The sequence below is a fragment of the Lithobates pipiens genome, unplaced genomic scaffold (assembly GCF_037356315.1).
Source record: "Lithobates pipiens isolate NorthernLeopardFrog02 unplaced genomic scaffold, aLitPip1_a1.2 Scaffold_18, whole genome shotgun sequence".
Taxonomy (NCBI): domain Eukaryota; kingdom Metazoa; phylum Chordata; class Amphibia; order Anura; family Ranidae; genus Lithobates; species Lithobates pipiens.
In genome coordinates this window covers 165,082,172-165,100,434 of record NW_027507758.1, presented here as the reverse complement: position 1 = coordinate 165,100,434, position 18,263 = coordinate 165,082,172, and the positions used below count along the sequence as shown (strand labels likewise).

Genomic DNA, 18,263 nt, shown 5'->3' with positions numbered 1-18,263 from the left:
TAGGTTTATAGGGTAGGGCACCCGGGGGTCGTTTCTTCAAATGTTGCCAGTGTCGAGTCACCTGAGGGTACAAACCTGTAACCCAAGGTGTATGAATACTTTGCCTGTACTGTACTCCAAATTATTGATTTTAGTAAAGTGTAGTTTTTTTCCTAAGCTGCTTCAACTCCCTAGCTTTTCAAGTTAAGATGAAGTAGATGGTGCAATACTTAAAAGTACAATTTACACAATTTAAATTTTTGTTAATTTAGTCCTGTTTTGGTTTGTGATTTAAATGGTTTATCTGTAGTAAAACATTGACAAAATAACTGATATCCACCTGGACTCCCAAGACCCTTGGGAACCAAGGCAGCAGCATTGTTTTACTTAGAAAGAAATCAATGTATACATGCGTAGTACAGCTCGGTATGGGGGATAGGTGGAATTTTATAGTCCAGCAGGCAAGACTGAAAATGCTGCATGATATTATTGTGCAGAAATGGCAGTTGTCAATTCAAACAAACTGAATTTGTGATAGATTAACAGTTATTTTGTCTGTTGCAGTGTGATTTGTTTTCCTTATGACATGTTCTAATCAGCTTTATATGAATGAACAAATTGTGTCTTCTAGCTAAGCATAACCATGAATACTTTTCTAACTCTCGACTTTCCACCTTTCCATCCCTTATGTTCTTGCAGTTGTCGTATATGCATTTAAATTATTTGTTATTTATTTTAAATAAAACCGTATTTCCTTAACATAATAATGTCAGGTTTGGGCGGCCTGGAGTTGAGTGTTATTGCCAGCATGACAGTGGTTGTACAGTAATCCAGCTTCAGTTTCTGATTAATGAGGTTAGTGCAATCACTTTAATCTTTCCTCTGACATCACTGATTTATACATCACCTCTTGTCCTCTCCCTGCTCTGTTTCATTTGAAGGGGCATGATGGTACATTTTACACTGATGTTCAATGTCTCTTTACTCCTTATATTTGTGTTTGTTTATAATTGATAAACTGGTATCCTAAACCTACACTAAAAAACAAAGGCCTAGGCCCTAGGTTATAGGCTGGTACCTTTTTAAAGTAGAGTTCCACACACAAAATTACCTTTTACATTAATTAACTGGAAAATAATATATATATTTTTTACATACTTGTTCAGGGCTTTTGCTATGGGGTCTCTTGTAATCTGCTCCCTTCCTCTTTATGGCGCCTGACATCGCTTCCTTCGGCGCCTGTGTTAGCTAGTGCTCCTGGGAGATGTGTCATCATTTCCCAGGAGGCACTAGGCAGCGCTGAGGGCTGGGATCCAGATATTTGATAGGCTTATCATGGTTGCCATCACAACGGGGCGGGTACTTCTGCTGCCCGTTGTGATGGCAACCCTGAGAAGTTTCTGCACTGCTAAATGAGCTTACAGTGCATGTGCGAGAACGGGCGGTGCATGCTGGTTCAGCAGCACCAAAACCCAAAAGTTTATGCTTGTGGGCTTCGTATGCCCACAAGCAAGATGAAAACGTGCAAGACAGGCAAATATGTTGTTAGTTTTAAAAAATAACAAATATAGCGGCACTATTGGTGATTAGAATAGTGATTGCATTAAGATAATTTTAACAAATGCCTTTCGATTTTTTTTTTTTTTTTTGTACATGTCGGTGGAACTCCGCTTTAAGAGAAGTCTGGTGGGTTTTTTTTTTCCCTTTTCCAGTATCACTTACGTAGGTGGATGCAGCATCGGACCGACGCCTCTGCACTGAGAACCAAGCAATCGAACACTGCTGATGGCTCGGTTCTCTCGGCTCCCCGACCAGAGAGCTGCTAACTGTCAATCAGCAGCTCTCCGCTCTGCCCCCCCCCACCCCACAAGCTCACTGGAGTGCTGAGCTGTGGAGTGGCAGGGAGTGGCCGTCTCGGGCCCTCAGCAGCTTGTCTCTAACAATGTCCTACTCTGTGGGGACATTGTACAGGACTAGGGCTGTGGTCCATCCCTATAGAGCCCAAATCCTGGGGAACCCCTAACAATGTATGCCCACCATGAAGGACGAAGCTTAAACCCTGATTATGGACCACTGACAGATGGGTAAGACCATAACCTGTACTGGACCAATATTCTAGCCTCACTTTTTCTGAACAGGAAACTGTGAATTATTTAAAAAATATATATATATTTATGCAGTGTTTAAAATTTTCAAAATTGTCGGGCTGCATTCACACCTGAGCGGTTTCAGCTCAATAAATGCTTAACAAGCAAAATCCCATTCATTTCAATGGCACCTGTTCACATCTGTGTGTTTTGTCACTGAAGCAAAATGCCTGAAAAATGCTTTAAGCTCAAAGAACACAAGCTTCTTCGGGGCAGATTACAGGTGTTTTTCTGCTATTTACATTGGTGACCTGTACAAAATCACAGTAAAAATGCGCAACTTTGAGAATGCAGCCTAAAAATCTAACATTTGGAGCATAGGCTCTGGTTGGATGACTAGGTATTGCATCATACCAGAGGTTGCATGTTTACCACCATTTCCACCTAGAACCCTGTTATAAGGCACTGGGGCACTCCCTACCGCCCTTTTGCCAAAAGAGCAGTCTACCCCTGGGTTTTCCCTACCACCATTTTCCGTGAGTACCCCGATAATGCTCACAGATGTCAGAAATCAGGTGCAAGGAAAAAAAAAGCAAAAGTTCAGGTAAACAGTTGCCTGCAAAACACTGAAACCGCTCAGAGTGAGGATGCTTCCCCTTACACCAGAGCAGCACTCTATCTTAATACCAGTCTCTGCATCTCATTATAGTTCTATCTCAGGCATGTAACAAGCACCCTACTGGGCCAAGTCAGGTTTTCTCCAGCAATGTCAAACTTTCTCAGGCAACAAACTGCTTTAATACAGCCCTTACGGTTCATAACACAAGTGCCACACCCCTTCTCAACCGCCACCATCTCTGAGGGTGTAGGAAAGTGAAATGCTTCTACAAGACTCAGACATTGAGGGGAATAAGGGGACATTGACATTGAGGGGAATAAGGGGAATTGAGGGGAATAAAGAGGATCCAGAAGCAGTGTTAAAGGAGCTCCCAGCCTCTCATGCAACTGATGTTATGACTCCATGCAATATGCTTGCCAAGGTAGATATGGATTTTAAGTCTTACAAACTCTACTACTGGGTAATGATAGACCTGCCATATCTAAAGACATTCCCCTTTCATGAGCAAAATGAATGCGCAGTTTGACAAATGGAATAAGTTAACCCTGAAAAGACTTTCACACACAGAGCCATTGCCAAACTCTATCCAATGGAAAGTGTTTATAAAAAAAGTGGTGTGGTCTGGTAGTAAACCCTGCTGTTCCAGTCTTCAACAAATCTTGCTGACGTTAATGACTCACATGGCCATACATGTAATCACCATCATTCCTTGATTGGAATATAAAAATAAACCTCAGTGGGATTATGTGGGCGAAAAAAGATACTGTATTTTATAAAACCTATATATTTAGATTTGAATAAAATTCCAAACGGAAAATACAAAAAATCACAACAATATCACATTGCATAAAGAAATTTGGTGTCAATTAAGTGTTAACACAAAAGTGGGACTACCAGTTCATGTTTACACCAAATTTCTTTATTCAATGTGATATCCTTGTTCTGGTGATTTGTATATTTTATCTGGAATTTTATTCAAATCTGTTTGTAATAAATATATTTCATAAATACAGTATCTGTTTTCAATCACCCACATAATCCCGCTCTGAGGTTTATTCTTGTACAACAAATCTTACTGTGCCTCCTAGATGTTCCTTCACTTTAAAGTGGCTGTAAAACCTTACTTGTGCCACTGAAGTGACTAGCTACAATTGATAAAGCTGAAACGGATCTTCCTGCAAGTTCTACCTGTTTATAGCACTCTACAGCCTCCCTATGCACACATTTTGCACAACATTTCTGAGCTTCAGAAAACAGGGGGCGAGTAAAAAAAACTCAAAATAAACAGAGCGGAAAACCTCTGACCATTAAAATCACAATGAAAGAAATTAATAAAATGATACAAATATCAGCATCCAGAAATTAAAACCACCAATAAAGTGGAAAAATTTTTATATTCAATAAAAATCAAACCATGATACAGAAATGAAATTCCCCTAGGAGGCCAATATAACCAATCCTGTGTGAAAATAAAGTCCAGTCTTGAGAGAATATTTCAGGGCTCCACTAGGGGACAATGTAAACTTGTGTGAAAATGAAATGCCACAGATCCATGTGTCTTAGTCCCAACCACCTCAGACATGTCTGTATGAATTCCCTTACCCGATAACCAGGATCTCCAGATTATAAGAGATCACTAATAAAAGATACACCAAATGTGAATCACACTTTGTATGATAACCACCTCCACCCCTACCAGGTCCTCCGCTGGCTTTCTGGAACGCACAGTTCTCCAGTAAGAGTCGAAAGAAAATACAAAGGACCATAGAGTAATATTGCTAAAAACGCCAATTTATTTCAAGCACATGTACTCGCAAGCATCTTAGGGTAACCAAAGCTCTGACGCCATACTGCAGTACAAAAGCGGGTGTGATTACGTCAGACCCGCTAGCCCCTCCCTACATGTTTCATCTATGCAAGCGACATCCCCTGAGAATGCCCTTGCATAGACGAAACATGTAGAGATTGGCTAACTGCCTTTGACATTGCACCCGTTGGTGTACTGCTTGCTTGTGAGTATATCAAATGGTTAAGCGTGTGCCTAACCAATATTTGTGTGTACTGTGAGGCCCTTTCACTAAGGGATGTGCCGGTTTTTATTCCCTGTTTTGCAAGGAAGCAAAAATTGGAACATACCTCTGACAGGACAGAGCTCTGTCCTGTCTTCCTCCTTGCCGAGCAGCTGTTGCTGGCGGGCCATCTTTCGCTGGCACCTGCTGATCGGCTTGTGCTGTGACTAAGCACAGCACAGCTGTTGCACCCTCTACCAGGAAGTGCCGTATGTGAACCAGCACAGTAGCCGATCTGCGGCCACACTCCTACGCGAGGCGGTCGGCAAGTGGTTAACTTGTTTCCTTTTCAGAGGTTTAAAAAAAAAAACTTTAAAGTTTTCTGTTAGCATGATCTTTAAACACCTTAACCTTGTAAGGCTCTTGAACAGGCCCAGCTCTGCAACTAGCTATTGCTGCAATATGTTAGGCCACAGCTAATTGGATTAGGTCAGTGAACAACCAGCAGGTCTTCCAGAATTAAACCTTGATGGAGCACTTGAAGACCATGCCTCTCTGCCCTACACTTTTTTTTTTTTTTTTGTGTTTTTATGCCCTAGAACAAGTCATGAGGCAGCTCTCCATAGCAACTCTCATTTCTATTGTTTTGTGTAGAATCCTGTGTCTAAAAGCCTGAACAGCTGAAGCTGCTTGCAAATGTCACACACATGCCATTTGAAGGAACAAGTAGGTTTGTTGAGGCACTTGAAGATTCATTGATGGTGGTGTAGGACAAAGAAAAAAGTGCCCCATTATTCCCCTCAGGCTTTATCTTCAAAGCCAAAGCCCCATCCATTTTCAGCACAAATCTTGGAACATAAATCTTAAATCACCCTTAAAATTCCTAAGAGTAGGATATGTCAGTTTGACTTTTCCCTGGGTCATTCGGTGGTTTTAAAGTCACACAAAATGGAGTTAAACTTTACCCCCTCGTGGTTTCTTATCTCAAATATCCAAAATCTTCTCAGTGGCAGTGAGAGCTGCAGACCTCTCTGAGCAATCTCTTGCTCCAGGTAGTGGTCATTCTATTTGCTATGTGGGACAGGGTCAAAGGATTCTGTTTAGATCTGCTCACAGTGGCAAGACTCAATGGGAGGTATTCATCCCCTCTCGGAATAAAAATCTCTAAACCAGTATCGTCTCATTCCAAGGTTTTGAATAAAACCTGTAAGGTCAGTTATGGCCTCTTATAAACAAGAAGACATCCAAGATGCTTATAATCATATTCCAATATAAACACCTCATTGGCACTTCACCTTAATTTGTCACATTGCCCTTTGGCTTGTTCTCTAGACACATTTACAAAGGTACTTGTAACTCTTCCTGCCCTCTTGGACACTCTGGGTATTCAGATAACACAGTACTTAAAGGTCCACCTTCTGAATGGCTCCGCTCCCTTTCAGCTATCCGCAAATGTCTGAAGGACTATTCAGATGCCTTGTGCCTTTTGGATGGATAATCAACTTTCAAAAATCTGCTCTTCAAACTTCCCTTCACCTAGAATGCTTAGGCCTTATTTTGGACAAAGACACCATTTTTAGCTCTCCTGCTCCAGATCTTAAGATCAATAAGACCTCCCTCGTTGAGATTGAGTTTCTGGGCCTCATATACCTAATTTTTGGCCATACGCTTTGCTCCCTCCAGCTAAGCAAGATGCAATCCCTCAGTTCAAGAAAGATGGTTACCCAAGAACGTCAAGCTCCCTATCTGAATCCTGGAGCTCAGATTGATTAAAACTAGCTCTAAATCACTCAACACCCCCCCCCCCCCTTCCTTCAGGATCACCCAATCAAGGTACAGTCAGACAATGATTGATGATCTAGGCTTTTGCCTAGATCATGCACCAGAGAGGCAGCAGGATCATGCAGTTTTAATGGCAGTAAATCTGATAAACACTGTTCATCCCTCTTTCCTGTTCACATCCCATGAGTGGTAGGTGGATTACCTTGGCTGTCTCCTCCTGGACCAAGGGCAATTGGCCCTTCATCCTGACATCTTTAGGCTCCTGTGTCAGATATTGACTTCCAGGTACAGCACGTTATCTCTGTTTTGTAGCTTGGACTAAGGATCCTTAAGCACCCATATAGCCTGATCTGATTTCCTTGGACCACATTCCAGTTCATTTCTTAGGCTTTGGGACATTGTTCATCCTCTCCTGAATGATTTAACTTTTTAACAGCCACAAATCAGCTTCTAAAAACATCTGTTTAGCTGCATTTACATGCCGTGTTTTGCATTCAGCCGCATTTGCATCTAGAAGCAATTTGAATTTTTTTTTCTTCAAAATAGCCAAAAATGAAAAACGCCTGTAAACGAAACGCAGCTAAACACGAGTTTCCACATCTAGCCACATTTAGCCGCTTGAAATGCCTCTAAACACAGCTTCTGAGTACATTTTTTGGGTTCCAAAAAAGCCTCTAAACGCAACTGCCTAGAAACGACTATCAACGAACCTGTGTATGTGTACTGATAAGATAATGTAGTTTCAGGAGCAGTTGAAAAAAATGCCCAACTGCTACTAAATATCCGTTCGCCAGCAGCAGTGTGCATGAGGCCTTACAGTATGAATTATGCTTTTCAAAATAAAGCATGGCAAGAAACCTATGATTTCTGTTGCATTAAACTCACCCAGGAGAACCTAATAAACAGACCTTAATGCACCTCAAGACAGGCAATACCTATCTGGGGGGCTGTGGCTCCTGTTCCAATCTGCTTCAGAGGTGTCTCTGATTCTGTCATCCCCACATTACAGAAAGCTAGAAAAGCTACTTCCAGAAAAATGTAGTAACATACCTGGAAATTCTTGTTTGCCTGGTGTGAACATTTCAATCCCAGAGGATTCTGTGCCTCACATTCTGGACTTCCTACGACCAGGACTTGAACCAAATGTTGGCTTTAAGTTCTCTTTAAGGCACAGGTTTTGGCAGTGTCCATTTTGTTCCAAAACCTCTGGCTTCATTTTTTACAAGTAAAACCTTTTTTTCAAAGGATTTCTCATATTAGATAACTTGCATCATTCTGTGCTTCTTGGGATCTTAATTTTGGTTCTCCCTGCCCTGCAGAAACTACCCTTTGACCCCATCAGTGAAGTCTTTGGATGATCTTTCCTGCATAGTGAGCTTTTTAGTGGCTTTGACATCTGTCAGACATGTCTCTGAACTATTGTCTCTCTTATAAAGAACCCTTCCTGATGCCTCACAAAAACAGCATGGTCTTGCTCCCCAAGACAATCTTTTCTGCCTAAAGTTGTATCTAATGTCCATGTTGATGAAAGCCCTTCTGTCAGTGTCTTGCTCGTATGCACCCCTAAGATTCCTAATATTGGCCTGGACATTGTCAGAACTAGCACTTTGTCTAAAAGCCTTCTGAGACAGATTCTCTTGTCTTGTCATTGCCTCACAAAGGACATCCTGTTTCAAAATCTACTATTTCCATGTCCATAAGACAGCACATCTCAAGAGCTTACACTCTGAGAACCACCTCCGGCACTCCTACATGCTCACTCCACCAGATCAGTGAGTCTTTCCTGGGCATTCCAGCATCAAGCCTGTGTTGTCCAGCAGTGCAAGGTTGTCACTTGGTTCATACCTTCTCCAAATTAGATTCAACTTTCGGCCACAAGGTTCTTGCAGCAGCATTTGGAGCTTGGTGCATTGGCCTTTATTGTTGGACCTGTTGGCAAAGTTTGTTTGCCTTGCTGCCCACCCATTTTTGATTGGTGTCCCAGAGTCTACGGATACCAAATCCGTGTCCCGTACTGTAGGATATATTTGATTTGCCTGTAAATTTCATATCTAGAAGTACAGTACATTACACTGGCCACCATCCCCATTGTGCCAGAGTTACTCTGCTTTGCTTACCAAGAAAAACCTGAGCTGTCGCCGAATGGAGTAGGGTATTAAGAAAAAGAAAATCTCATCTAATATATGGCCATCTTAATGGTGTGCTTTTGACAGAGGTTTCCCTGCTGTCCGAGTGCAGTGATCACTGCTGGCGGTTATAGCTGCCGCCAGTGATGTGTACCAAATGGACAGACTGGTTGTACTGATCGCTAGATCTACTTCAGTGCCACCAGCCTGTCCATAGATGGATCTAAAAAAATTGATTGGTCTATGGTTTGCTTTAGGGGTATGCTAGAAGGGGTAAGGGGTCGGAGGGGGTTTAAGAGTCCAGCAAAGCTTTGCCAGTGTCCATTCACCTGAAAATACTAGCTTATAACCCAGGGGTCTATGAATATCCTAGCTTGTGTCCTCACCTGTAAACCCCATATTTTGGAATACAGCAAAGTCCTAATTCATTTTTAACCTAACTATTTATTTTCAAAGTGGTAGTAAACGCTGGCCACTTTTACCTACAGGTAAGCTTTTATAATAAAGCTTACCTGTAGGGATAATGAATATTTCCTAAACCTGCACCATTGTGTGGTGCATACTAGCTTATACAATTAGCTTTCAGCAGGGCTAGAACCTTTCTTTTCTTTTTTTTTTTATTATTATTTTAAGACTCCACTACCGCTTAACCACTTGCCTAATGGGGACATTTTTTTCATTTTTTGCACATGTTAAAATCTGCTATTTTTGCTAGAAATTGTTAAACTTGCCAAAATCTAATTTCTGAAGGCAGAAAATAAAATCATGGTGGTTGCACTTTATGTTGCACAGTCCTTTATCAAACATATTTATAGGAAAATACACTAAAAATGTTTGGTGCAAACACAATCTAACTAATTTGTAAAATTTTAAAGATGGGGTTGCATACGTAAATGGATACCAAAAGTGTGAAGTCCTAAAAACTGCAAGAAAATACGGTACCCAAAATTATCCATGGTGCACTTTTTAAAAGCCCTTACAGGTCATTGGTTTAGAGCTAATTCTAAACTATGGCCCTAAAATTAGTTCTTACTCTGATGTTCGCAACAATATCACGTGTGGTGCAGTTGATGTTGACATACAGTTGTTCGCCCTACGCTGCGTTTTTATATGAAGGGACATGGGCAGGGGTGATGGGGGTGCTTTTTAGTGTAAAAAAATAAATAAATCACAAGGGAGGCTAATATCTGATGGCTTGGCAGGAGAAAGGTATTCTTTACAGAGACATTTGGTGGCAAGTTGGACCCCCAGTGCAGCTATATAAATGTTTGAATAGCTGCACCCTTGGCTACACTAGAGTCGACCAATTACTTTTAGCAGAAACCCCATTTCTTAAAGCCAGTACCAAGCTCACAGCAGCAGCTGCTGTGAGCTTGTTTTAACTACTTGTCTACCATGCTGCTTTATAAATGTAGATAAGTGGTTAAAAAAAAAACCTGTACCATAAACATTAGGTCTAACTCACACTTTGCAAAGGAGGAACACACATTCCCATTCACGATTTACATGCAATTCTGCAGCAAAATCGCACCACAATATACAGTATCTCACAAAAGGTGAGTATACCCCTCACATTTTTGTAATTATTTTATCTTTTCATGTGACAACATTGAAGAAATTACACTTTGCTACAATGTAAAGTAGTGAGTGTACAGCTTGTTTAACAGTGTAAATTTGCTGTCTCCTAAAAATAACTCATCACACAGCCATTAATGTCTAAAACGCTGGCAGTAAAAGTGAGTAGACCCCTAATTGAAAATGTCCAAATTGGACCCAACTAGCCATTTTTGCCTCTGTGGTGTCATGTGACTTGTTAGTGTTACAAGGTCTCAGGTGTGAATGGGGAGCAGGTGTGTTAAATTTGGTATAGCTGTCACTCTTTCATACTGGTCACCAGTAGTTCAACATGGCACCTCATGGCAAAGAACTCTCTGAGGATCTGAAAAAAAGAAAGAATTGTTACTCTACATAAAGATGGCCTAGATTATAAGAAGATTGCCAAGACCCTGAAACTGAGCTGCTGCTTGGTGGCCAAGACATACAGCGATTTAACAGAACAGGCCTCTCCATGGTTGACCAAAGAAGTGCACGTGCTTGGCGTCATATCCAGAGGTTGTCTTTGGGAAATTGACATATGAGTGCTGTCAGCATTGCTGCAGAGGTTTAAGGGGTGGGGAGGCCAGCCTGTCAGTGCTCAGACCATATGCTGCACACTACATCAAATTGGTCTGCATGGCTGCCATCCCAGAAGGAAGCATCTTCTAAAGTTGATGCACAAGAAAGCCTGCAAACCGTTTGCTGAAGACAAGCAGGTTAAGGACATGGAATACTGGAACCATGTCCTGTGGTTTGCTAATACCAAGATAAACGTATTTGGTTCAGATGGTGTCAAGTGTGTGTGTGGTGACAACCAGGTGAGGTGTACAAAGACAAGTGTGTCTTACCTAGAGTCAAGCATGGTGGTGGGAGTGTCATGGTCTATGGCTGCATGTGTGCTGCTGGAACTGGGGAGCTGCAGTTCATTGAGGGAACCCTAAATGCCAACATGTACTGTGACATACTGAAGCAGAGCATGATCCACTCCCTTCGGAGACTGAGCCACAGGGCAGTATTCCAACATAATGACCCCAAACACACCTCCAAGATGACCACTGCCTTGCTAAAGAAGCTGAGGGTAAAGGTGATGGACTAATTAAGCATGTCTCCAGACCTAAACCCTATTGAACATCTGTGGGGTATCCTCAAATGGAAGGTGGAGGAGCACAAGGTCTCAGCACAAGGTCTCTAACATCTACCAGCTCTGTGATGTTGTCATGGAGGAGTGGAAGAGCACTCCAGTGGCAACCTGTGATGCTCAAGTGAACTCCATGCCCAAGAGGGTTAAGGCAGTGCTGGAAAATAATGGTGGTGGAAAATATTGACACTTTGGGCCCAATTTTGCATTTTCACTTAGGGAGGTACTCACTTTTGTTTCCAGCGGTTTAGACATTAATGGCATGTTATTTTGAGGGGACATAAAATTCACCCTGTTATACAAGCTGTACGCTCACTACTTTACATTGTAGCAAAGTGTAATTTCTTCAGTGTCGTCACATGGAAAGATATAATAAAATATTTACAAAAATGTGAGGGGTGTACTCACTTTTGTGAGATACTGTAGGGTGCTAATAAGTTAATGAAACTGCAAGCGTGTTTTGTTACAATTCCATAATTGTGGGCAGAATTGCGCAATTCTGGCCCATTATTTCAATACGTTTTAGGTGCGAATGTGCACTTATAAAGAAATCTGTTAAGATTGGACTATGTGAGTCGTAGTTCAAATGAGGGTTTCTGCAAAGCAGAGGAGGGAGACATGCCTTCCATGCCCATGTTGTATCTATGAACGGCCAGATGACAATGGACGTGCATCCTATTCATCACTACTGATGAATGCAGACTTTTTTTTTCTTTCAAATTACTTGGCGGTAGATAAGTGGATGGATGTCTGCCTGCCCATAGTCTAACATGGAGCTTCGAATCCAGTTCTTGTGGGAAGGGCCTAAAGCCCCATACACATTATCAGATTTTCTGCAGATTTTTGTCTTCAGATTTACCAAAACCATGTAGTGCAAGGGCCTGCCTGATTGCACACAAATTGAAAGGTTTGACCTCATATTATATGGTTTTGGTAAATCTGAAGGAAAACATCAGCAGAAAATCTGATAGTGTGTATGGGGCTTTAGTTTTTGTCCAATTTTTCTTTTTTTGACACATCAAAGGGGTAATTTTTATCAGAGTTTTGTATTTTGATAACACCTGGTAGCAGGATCTTTGCACTTGAAATTCCAGTTCTGCTCACCTGCCATTGAAAAGGATCCATTTATTGTTTGGATTCTTTTTTTTTTTTTTTTTTTGTGGAGAATATTATATTACAAATATGGAAAAATCCAAATATGTCAATGGAGAAAATTGGCAACAAGGTGGATTGTGGCATGGGAACGGCTATATAAAAACAAAGATGGGGGCCATCCAGTTTTATTGCAAATTTAAGTATCCTAGTCGAATTATGTTTGTACCAAAGTCGATCCATCGGGACAATAAGCCTGCCCATACATGAATCGAATCTTGGCCAGTCCCTGCTGAACAGGCTGAATTTCGATCCATGTATGGACTGGCTTTAGTTGTGAAAGGGTCAATGTCTGATGTATGCAATACTGTACAATTAAATAAAAAATAAAAAAAGACTTGGTTTCGAGAACAAGTTAAAGCAGAGCTCCAGACATGATTGCTTTTCAGCACAACCGCTCTAATAACTTGTTCAGGTTTTGTTCCTCTGTCACCTGTATGATTACTGGAAAATTTCCTTTACAGTAAGATAATGCTGCCTCTTCGCAGCAGCCTATTCAGTTCACAACATGGGTGGGGTGCAGAGACTAGAGGTCAGCTGACTGGTGAGGAATGTGAAGTGGGAGGGGCTGGAGGAGACCCTATATCCTGATTTTGGCATAAGTGTCACTGCTGCGAGACAGTGTAACGCTATCTGTGATTAGAGTTGCCATTAAAAGTCCCCACTATAGTTCTCAGATCAGCAGATGACCTTGATCAAGAGCACCTAAGTTGGCTGATCAGAACTCCCCTCAGCACTGCCACTGATTTCCCCCCCCCCACTAGCACTGCCACTCATCCCATTTCCCCCCACCAAGGAGTAAGAGAAGGAATAAAAATAGAGACTACATGGAAAGGAGAGGAAAAGAGGGGGAGGAACAAATGAAAAAGGGGGAGAAAGACTGCTAGAGAGAGGGATAGGGAAAAAAAACAAGAAATTAGGATAGAAAGAGATAAAAGGCAAATAAGGGAACAAAGATGGGTACATCCTAAATGTACCCTAAGAGGTTTTAATACTGTATGAGTGGAAGGGACTCGGAACGTTAAATGTCCGTGGGCTAGGGGCGCAAATTACTTGTCTTGCCTTGGGTGCTGACAACTCGCGCTACAAAAATAATTTTACTGGGGGTCCCCTCAACTTGGGAAATTTTATCAATTGGTCGCGGCACTAGAGGTTTTAGAACTACTGATATAGATGGATGGTTTGAGGCTGGAAAAATAAACTAGTATAAAATACAAATGTTTCTCCACAGCTGTGGAGCCACCATTGTGACCAGTGTAGAGGTTTGTCTTGGATATTCTAACAGGGAGGGCTCTCTGCCATATCTGGTGACTCCTCCTGTATACCAGAGTTTTGTTCTCACCCACCTCTGCATGTTTTAACATTTCCTGTTGCTTTTTGCATAACAAAACGTAAATTCAACAAGAGGAGGAGAACTCTTCATAATCACGGGAAGTGCGCAGATCTAGGAACTGAAACAAATCTCGCTAATAAAGTGGCAAGAGCTATATATAAAAGAAAAAATCTAGCAGCAACATGTTTGGATGAACTTATTCTTTAAAGCGGAGCCCCACCCAAAAGGGGAAGGTCTGCTTGTTTGCACCCTCCTCCCCGCACTACCACATTGGCCACTTTTTGCCACTTTTTGGGAGGTAGCTAGTACCTGGTTTTGACAGGTAACAGCTCCCACTTCTGGGTAAGATCGGCGCTCTATAACATTTCTGCCCCCGCTACCTTCTGGGACATGCAAAGGTACCAGAAGACAGCAGGACCATCCAGAAAGCACAGCAGGACTTGTGCATGCACAGTAGGAAACAGACTGTAAAATCTCCTGTTCCTCTTACTACAGATGCCAGCACCTGCACCCAAAGCCAATTGAAGAATTGGCTTGTGGTGCCAACATTGCAGGATCTCTGGACAGGTGAATGTCCTTATCTTAAAAGTCAGCAGTTACAGTATTTGTAGCCTCTGACTTAAATTATTTTTCTGAAGGAGCCTAGAGTGCCTTTTTAAGTGGTTCTAAAGTCAAAAGGATTTTTTACCACAATTTGTTTACCTGCATTATGGTAAACAAATTCTACTAGCGGTCTCCCCTTATGTTACTGGCCAGATTACCAGGGAGCCAAAAAAAAAAAACTCTGCCACCACATCAGATTGGCAAGCTACAATATATTTTGTTTCTTTGGGTTTAATACCACTTTGAGTAGCTTTTTTTGCTCCCTGTTGTTCGTTACCTGCCCTCCCCAAAAGTCTTAGGGCCTGTTAGCATTGTCATTGCATTACAAATGGCCATAGAAGTGAAAAGTTGTACTCAGATATGCCAACACTTCTTCGTGCATCAACGAAGATGCGCTCATTTGCATATGAAGTGTTCCCTGAATGCAGAATGTCCGTGTTTGAGTAATCTGCTATATGCGCATGTTTATGCTGATGCACACGCGTATACAGCCATTCACAACTATGGCCAGCTGTATGCGGCTCCCCAGATGTGGAAAAATACTGTGATTTTTTTTTGGTGCATTTTTTCAGCCTCAAATAGTCTGTATACAGGTCTTTCTGTGTGCTACCAACTGGCAATATAGGCTGTCGCTTTTGCTAGAAGGGGTATTATGAAATACTTATAGGTGCCCACATTTTTCCAAATGCCACTTTTCCTGCCTCTTAAATACTGGAAATAGTAGTTTTTCAACCCAGTGGGACTATGGCAGCTCCTGGAACTGATTAAACCGTTGCCATTTTATAGAATGCACTGTAAGTTGTCAGTGTAGCTTTTGAACTTTTACATTTGCCTAAAATTATTTTTATCTTGTAAATCTTTTTATTAAAGGGAGCGCTTGTGAGTGCCTTGACGGATGACACTTTACACCTTTGGAATCTGCGACAGAAGAGGCCCGCCATATTGCATTCATTGAAATTCAGTAGAGAAAGGTAAGAGGAGAAAAGTGGCCTCACCACCAAATTGTATACCGAGTAACCATGAATGTTAATGCAGTTGATATTTTAAATACTTTGGTATATTGTTTGTAGATTTATAACAGGTATGTGGTAATGTGTTTTTCTTGGGACAAGCTGTTCATGGTGACCTCAAACAGTTTTTTAATCTTGATGATCTGTTTAAAGAATGCACTAAACGAACAAACTCTGCATAATGCTCACCTCCACCTTCCAGTGATGCAACAGTTACTTCCCTCTCCAGGCGCTGTCCTCTTCACCCCGGGCTACTACTGGGTGCTGGATTTTTGGCCTCTTGAAGAAAAAATGCAAAACTATATTTAAAAAAAAAAAGGCTTAGTTGTACTATAATTTCCATTTCTCATTTGCCTATATGGAGATCTGATTTTTGTCATATGCAGCAGTCTTTCACTTAATTTTAGTGTCTTTTCATTATTAAGTAATTTTCTGGTACACTTTTCAAATGTTTAAATTCTTAAGAAATGTCTGCTTTTGTGAATTTTCATATCACTAGTGTTGGAACAATACACCTACAGTGTTCTTACTTGTCTGTGTGATGTAGTGGAACATTTCCACAGGGGTATCTGCTTCTATAAGAGTGTCTGAAATGTTTGTTTCATCACTTTAACTTCTGCCCCCCTACAGCAGAATAAAACCTTTGGCTTGATGGGCAAGTAGTGACATTTGAACCTTTGGGCCAGATTACATTTATTTCTCAAATGATTTTAACATCTAATTTTCAGTTTATGTAACATTATAAAAATACTTTGATGCAGCGGAATACAAAATGATAAACGCTCCCTTTAAGTAAAATAAATGATCCCAGAACATGCTATAGCATCTACCATGAATTAAATAAAATGTCCATATATTGCTGTCCACTGAAAGTCCTCCACCAATGTGTTGTAAAATTCCTAATATTTTCCACCCGTTCAGAAGATACAACACCCAGGTCTTTATGGGCTTGTTGCCCCTCTCTGGGCTGTATGGACGTTTACTACTCTAGTCTCTCCTGGCAGCGCTAAGCTCACCGTTGGGTTGCACGTAAAAAAAAAAAGTGTGCGCTCTTTGTATAACCCTTTTATTTAAAAACTCATGAAACTAACACATTAAAAAAAGCACTCAGTGCTGTGAATCAGGCATATCATATAGACATTGGCTTATTATTATCATTATTATTATACAGGATGTATACAGTGTCAATAGTTTGCACAGTGCTTTACAATGTAGGGAGACACTACACCAACAGTAAAATTTAAAACGAGGGTTAGAGGACCCATGCTCCTGTGAGTTTACAATCTGAGGGAGGGGCTGGTGAAACAAAAGTTAGGGACTGAGGCATGAACTGATGGGGGGAGTAAAAGATTTGGTGGTTGGCTGGAGGCAGGATTGGTCACCCTGAAGAGATGAGTTTTCAGGGATCGCCTAAAAGTATATCTTCCTTCATACCATGCAGCTCCAAGGTTCCCAAATATCACATCAACACCATAAGCATGACTCTTACTCCTATACGCATTTCACTCAAACTAAGCTTCAACAGTAGGCCTACTGCCAGACAAGCCCAATGAAACTTGAACATTGAAGCTGCATGCCACAAAAATGGAGTGCCTTAGCCTGGTGTTTTTAAATCTGTGTAAATGGAGCCAGTTATACAGAGCTTAATGTATGCTTGCCTATGCTCCAAAGGTTTAATCCTTGTGAGGTATCTTCTCACCATCTTCTTTTGAGTACCGTTCTTCAGCAGTCTTAAATGACCACCGTGAGATGACATAACTCTCGTGCATGTGTGAGTCACTAATTCTGGCACTGTGCCAGAAGTGTGGATGGACCTGCTGATGTGCAGTGCTGTGTGCATTCAGCAAACGGCTGCGAGCAGTAAGGTACCGTATTTATCAGCGTAAAACACGCACAGGTGTACAACACGCACATTAATTTTAAGAGGGAAGTTTCAGGAAAAACGTACATTTTTGTATTGGCGTATAACACGCACACGCTATTTGCACCGATTTTCATGGTGAAAAAGTGAGTGTTATACGCCAATAATTACAGTAAGTTTTATTTTCACACAGAAGAGGCATTGCATGCCTCCTCTGCAATAAATAGCCTGCTTGTTTGCAATTTTATATATGTATATGTATATGCATTTTGTCCTTGTGAGACGCAGTTACTTAACCACAACTTGCCCACCTGTATATCCCCTATGAACACAACCATTTTTCCCTTTATGCAATGTTTCTGTTCAGAAATTTGTCACTACCTAAAGAGGAAGTAAACCCCGGATGATTTTCCTATTTTTTTTCCAAGTTTTATATACTATATAGTATTGCAACTTTAAATACATCAAAATTGGGAAAACAAATAGGCAGGAAAATACCTTATTTCTCATATTTTGTATATCTTCACTTCTGGGTATTGCCTGTGCCATTTCTACTGCTGTTTCTTGAGTCTAGTATTGAAGTAATTTCCACCCTTACTGTGTTTCCCTTCACAAATACGCGCATGCTCCGTATTGCCTAAACCAAGCCTCTATCTCGATTGCCGTTACTACGCCAACCGAGCTAAACCATAGCTGAAGCTAAATAACTTGCAAGGTGGTATCGCGAGATTTCCCTCTGTGCCATTCAGAGAGGAAGTTAATGATGATGACCGGCATGCAGAGGGGGACAGAAACCACACACAGTGTGCCGTTAAAGAATAAATAAAGAATAAACCTACGGCACAATCGCGCCTGACGTCACCCACGCTTGCAGGGCGATTGCTATGGAAACTACAACAGTGAGTACACTTTCACAGGCAAAGATCAGCTGCCTGTGCTATCTAGATTTCATAAAGCAAAAGTTGTAT

General features: G+C 41.3%; 1 protein-coding gene across 3 annotated transcripts in view; it reads left to right on the top strand.

Moving 5' to 3' along the window:
• The window catches only part of STXBP5 (syntaxin binding protein 5), a 641,864-nt gene that overhangs the window by 124,692 nt on the left and 498,909 nt on the right, over positions 1-18,263 (top strand). For all 3 annotated transcript variants that reach the window (XM_077486344.1, XM_077486342.1, XM_077486345.1), the window contains exons 3-4: positions 753-834; positions 15,295-15,395. In XM_077486344.1, coding sequence (XP_077342470.1) covers positions 753-834; positions 15,295-15,395 — 183 coding nt within the window. The remainder of the gene's footprint in view (positions 1-752; positions 835-15,294; positions 15,396-18,263) is intronic.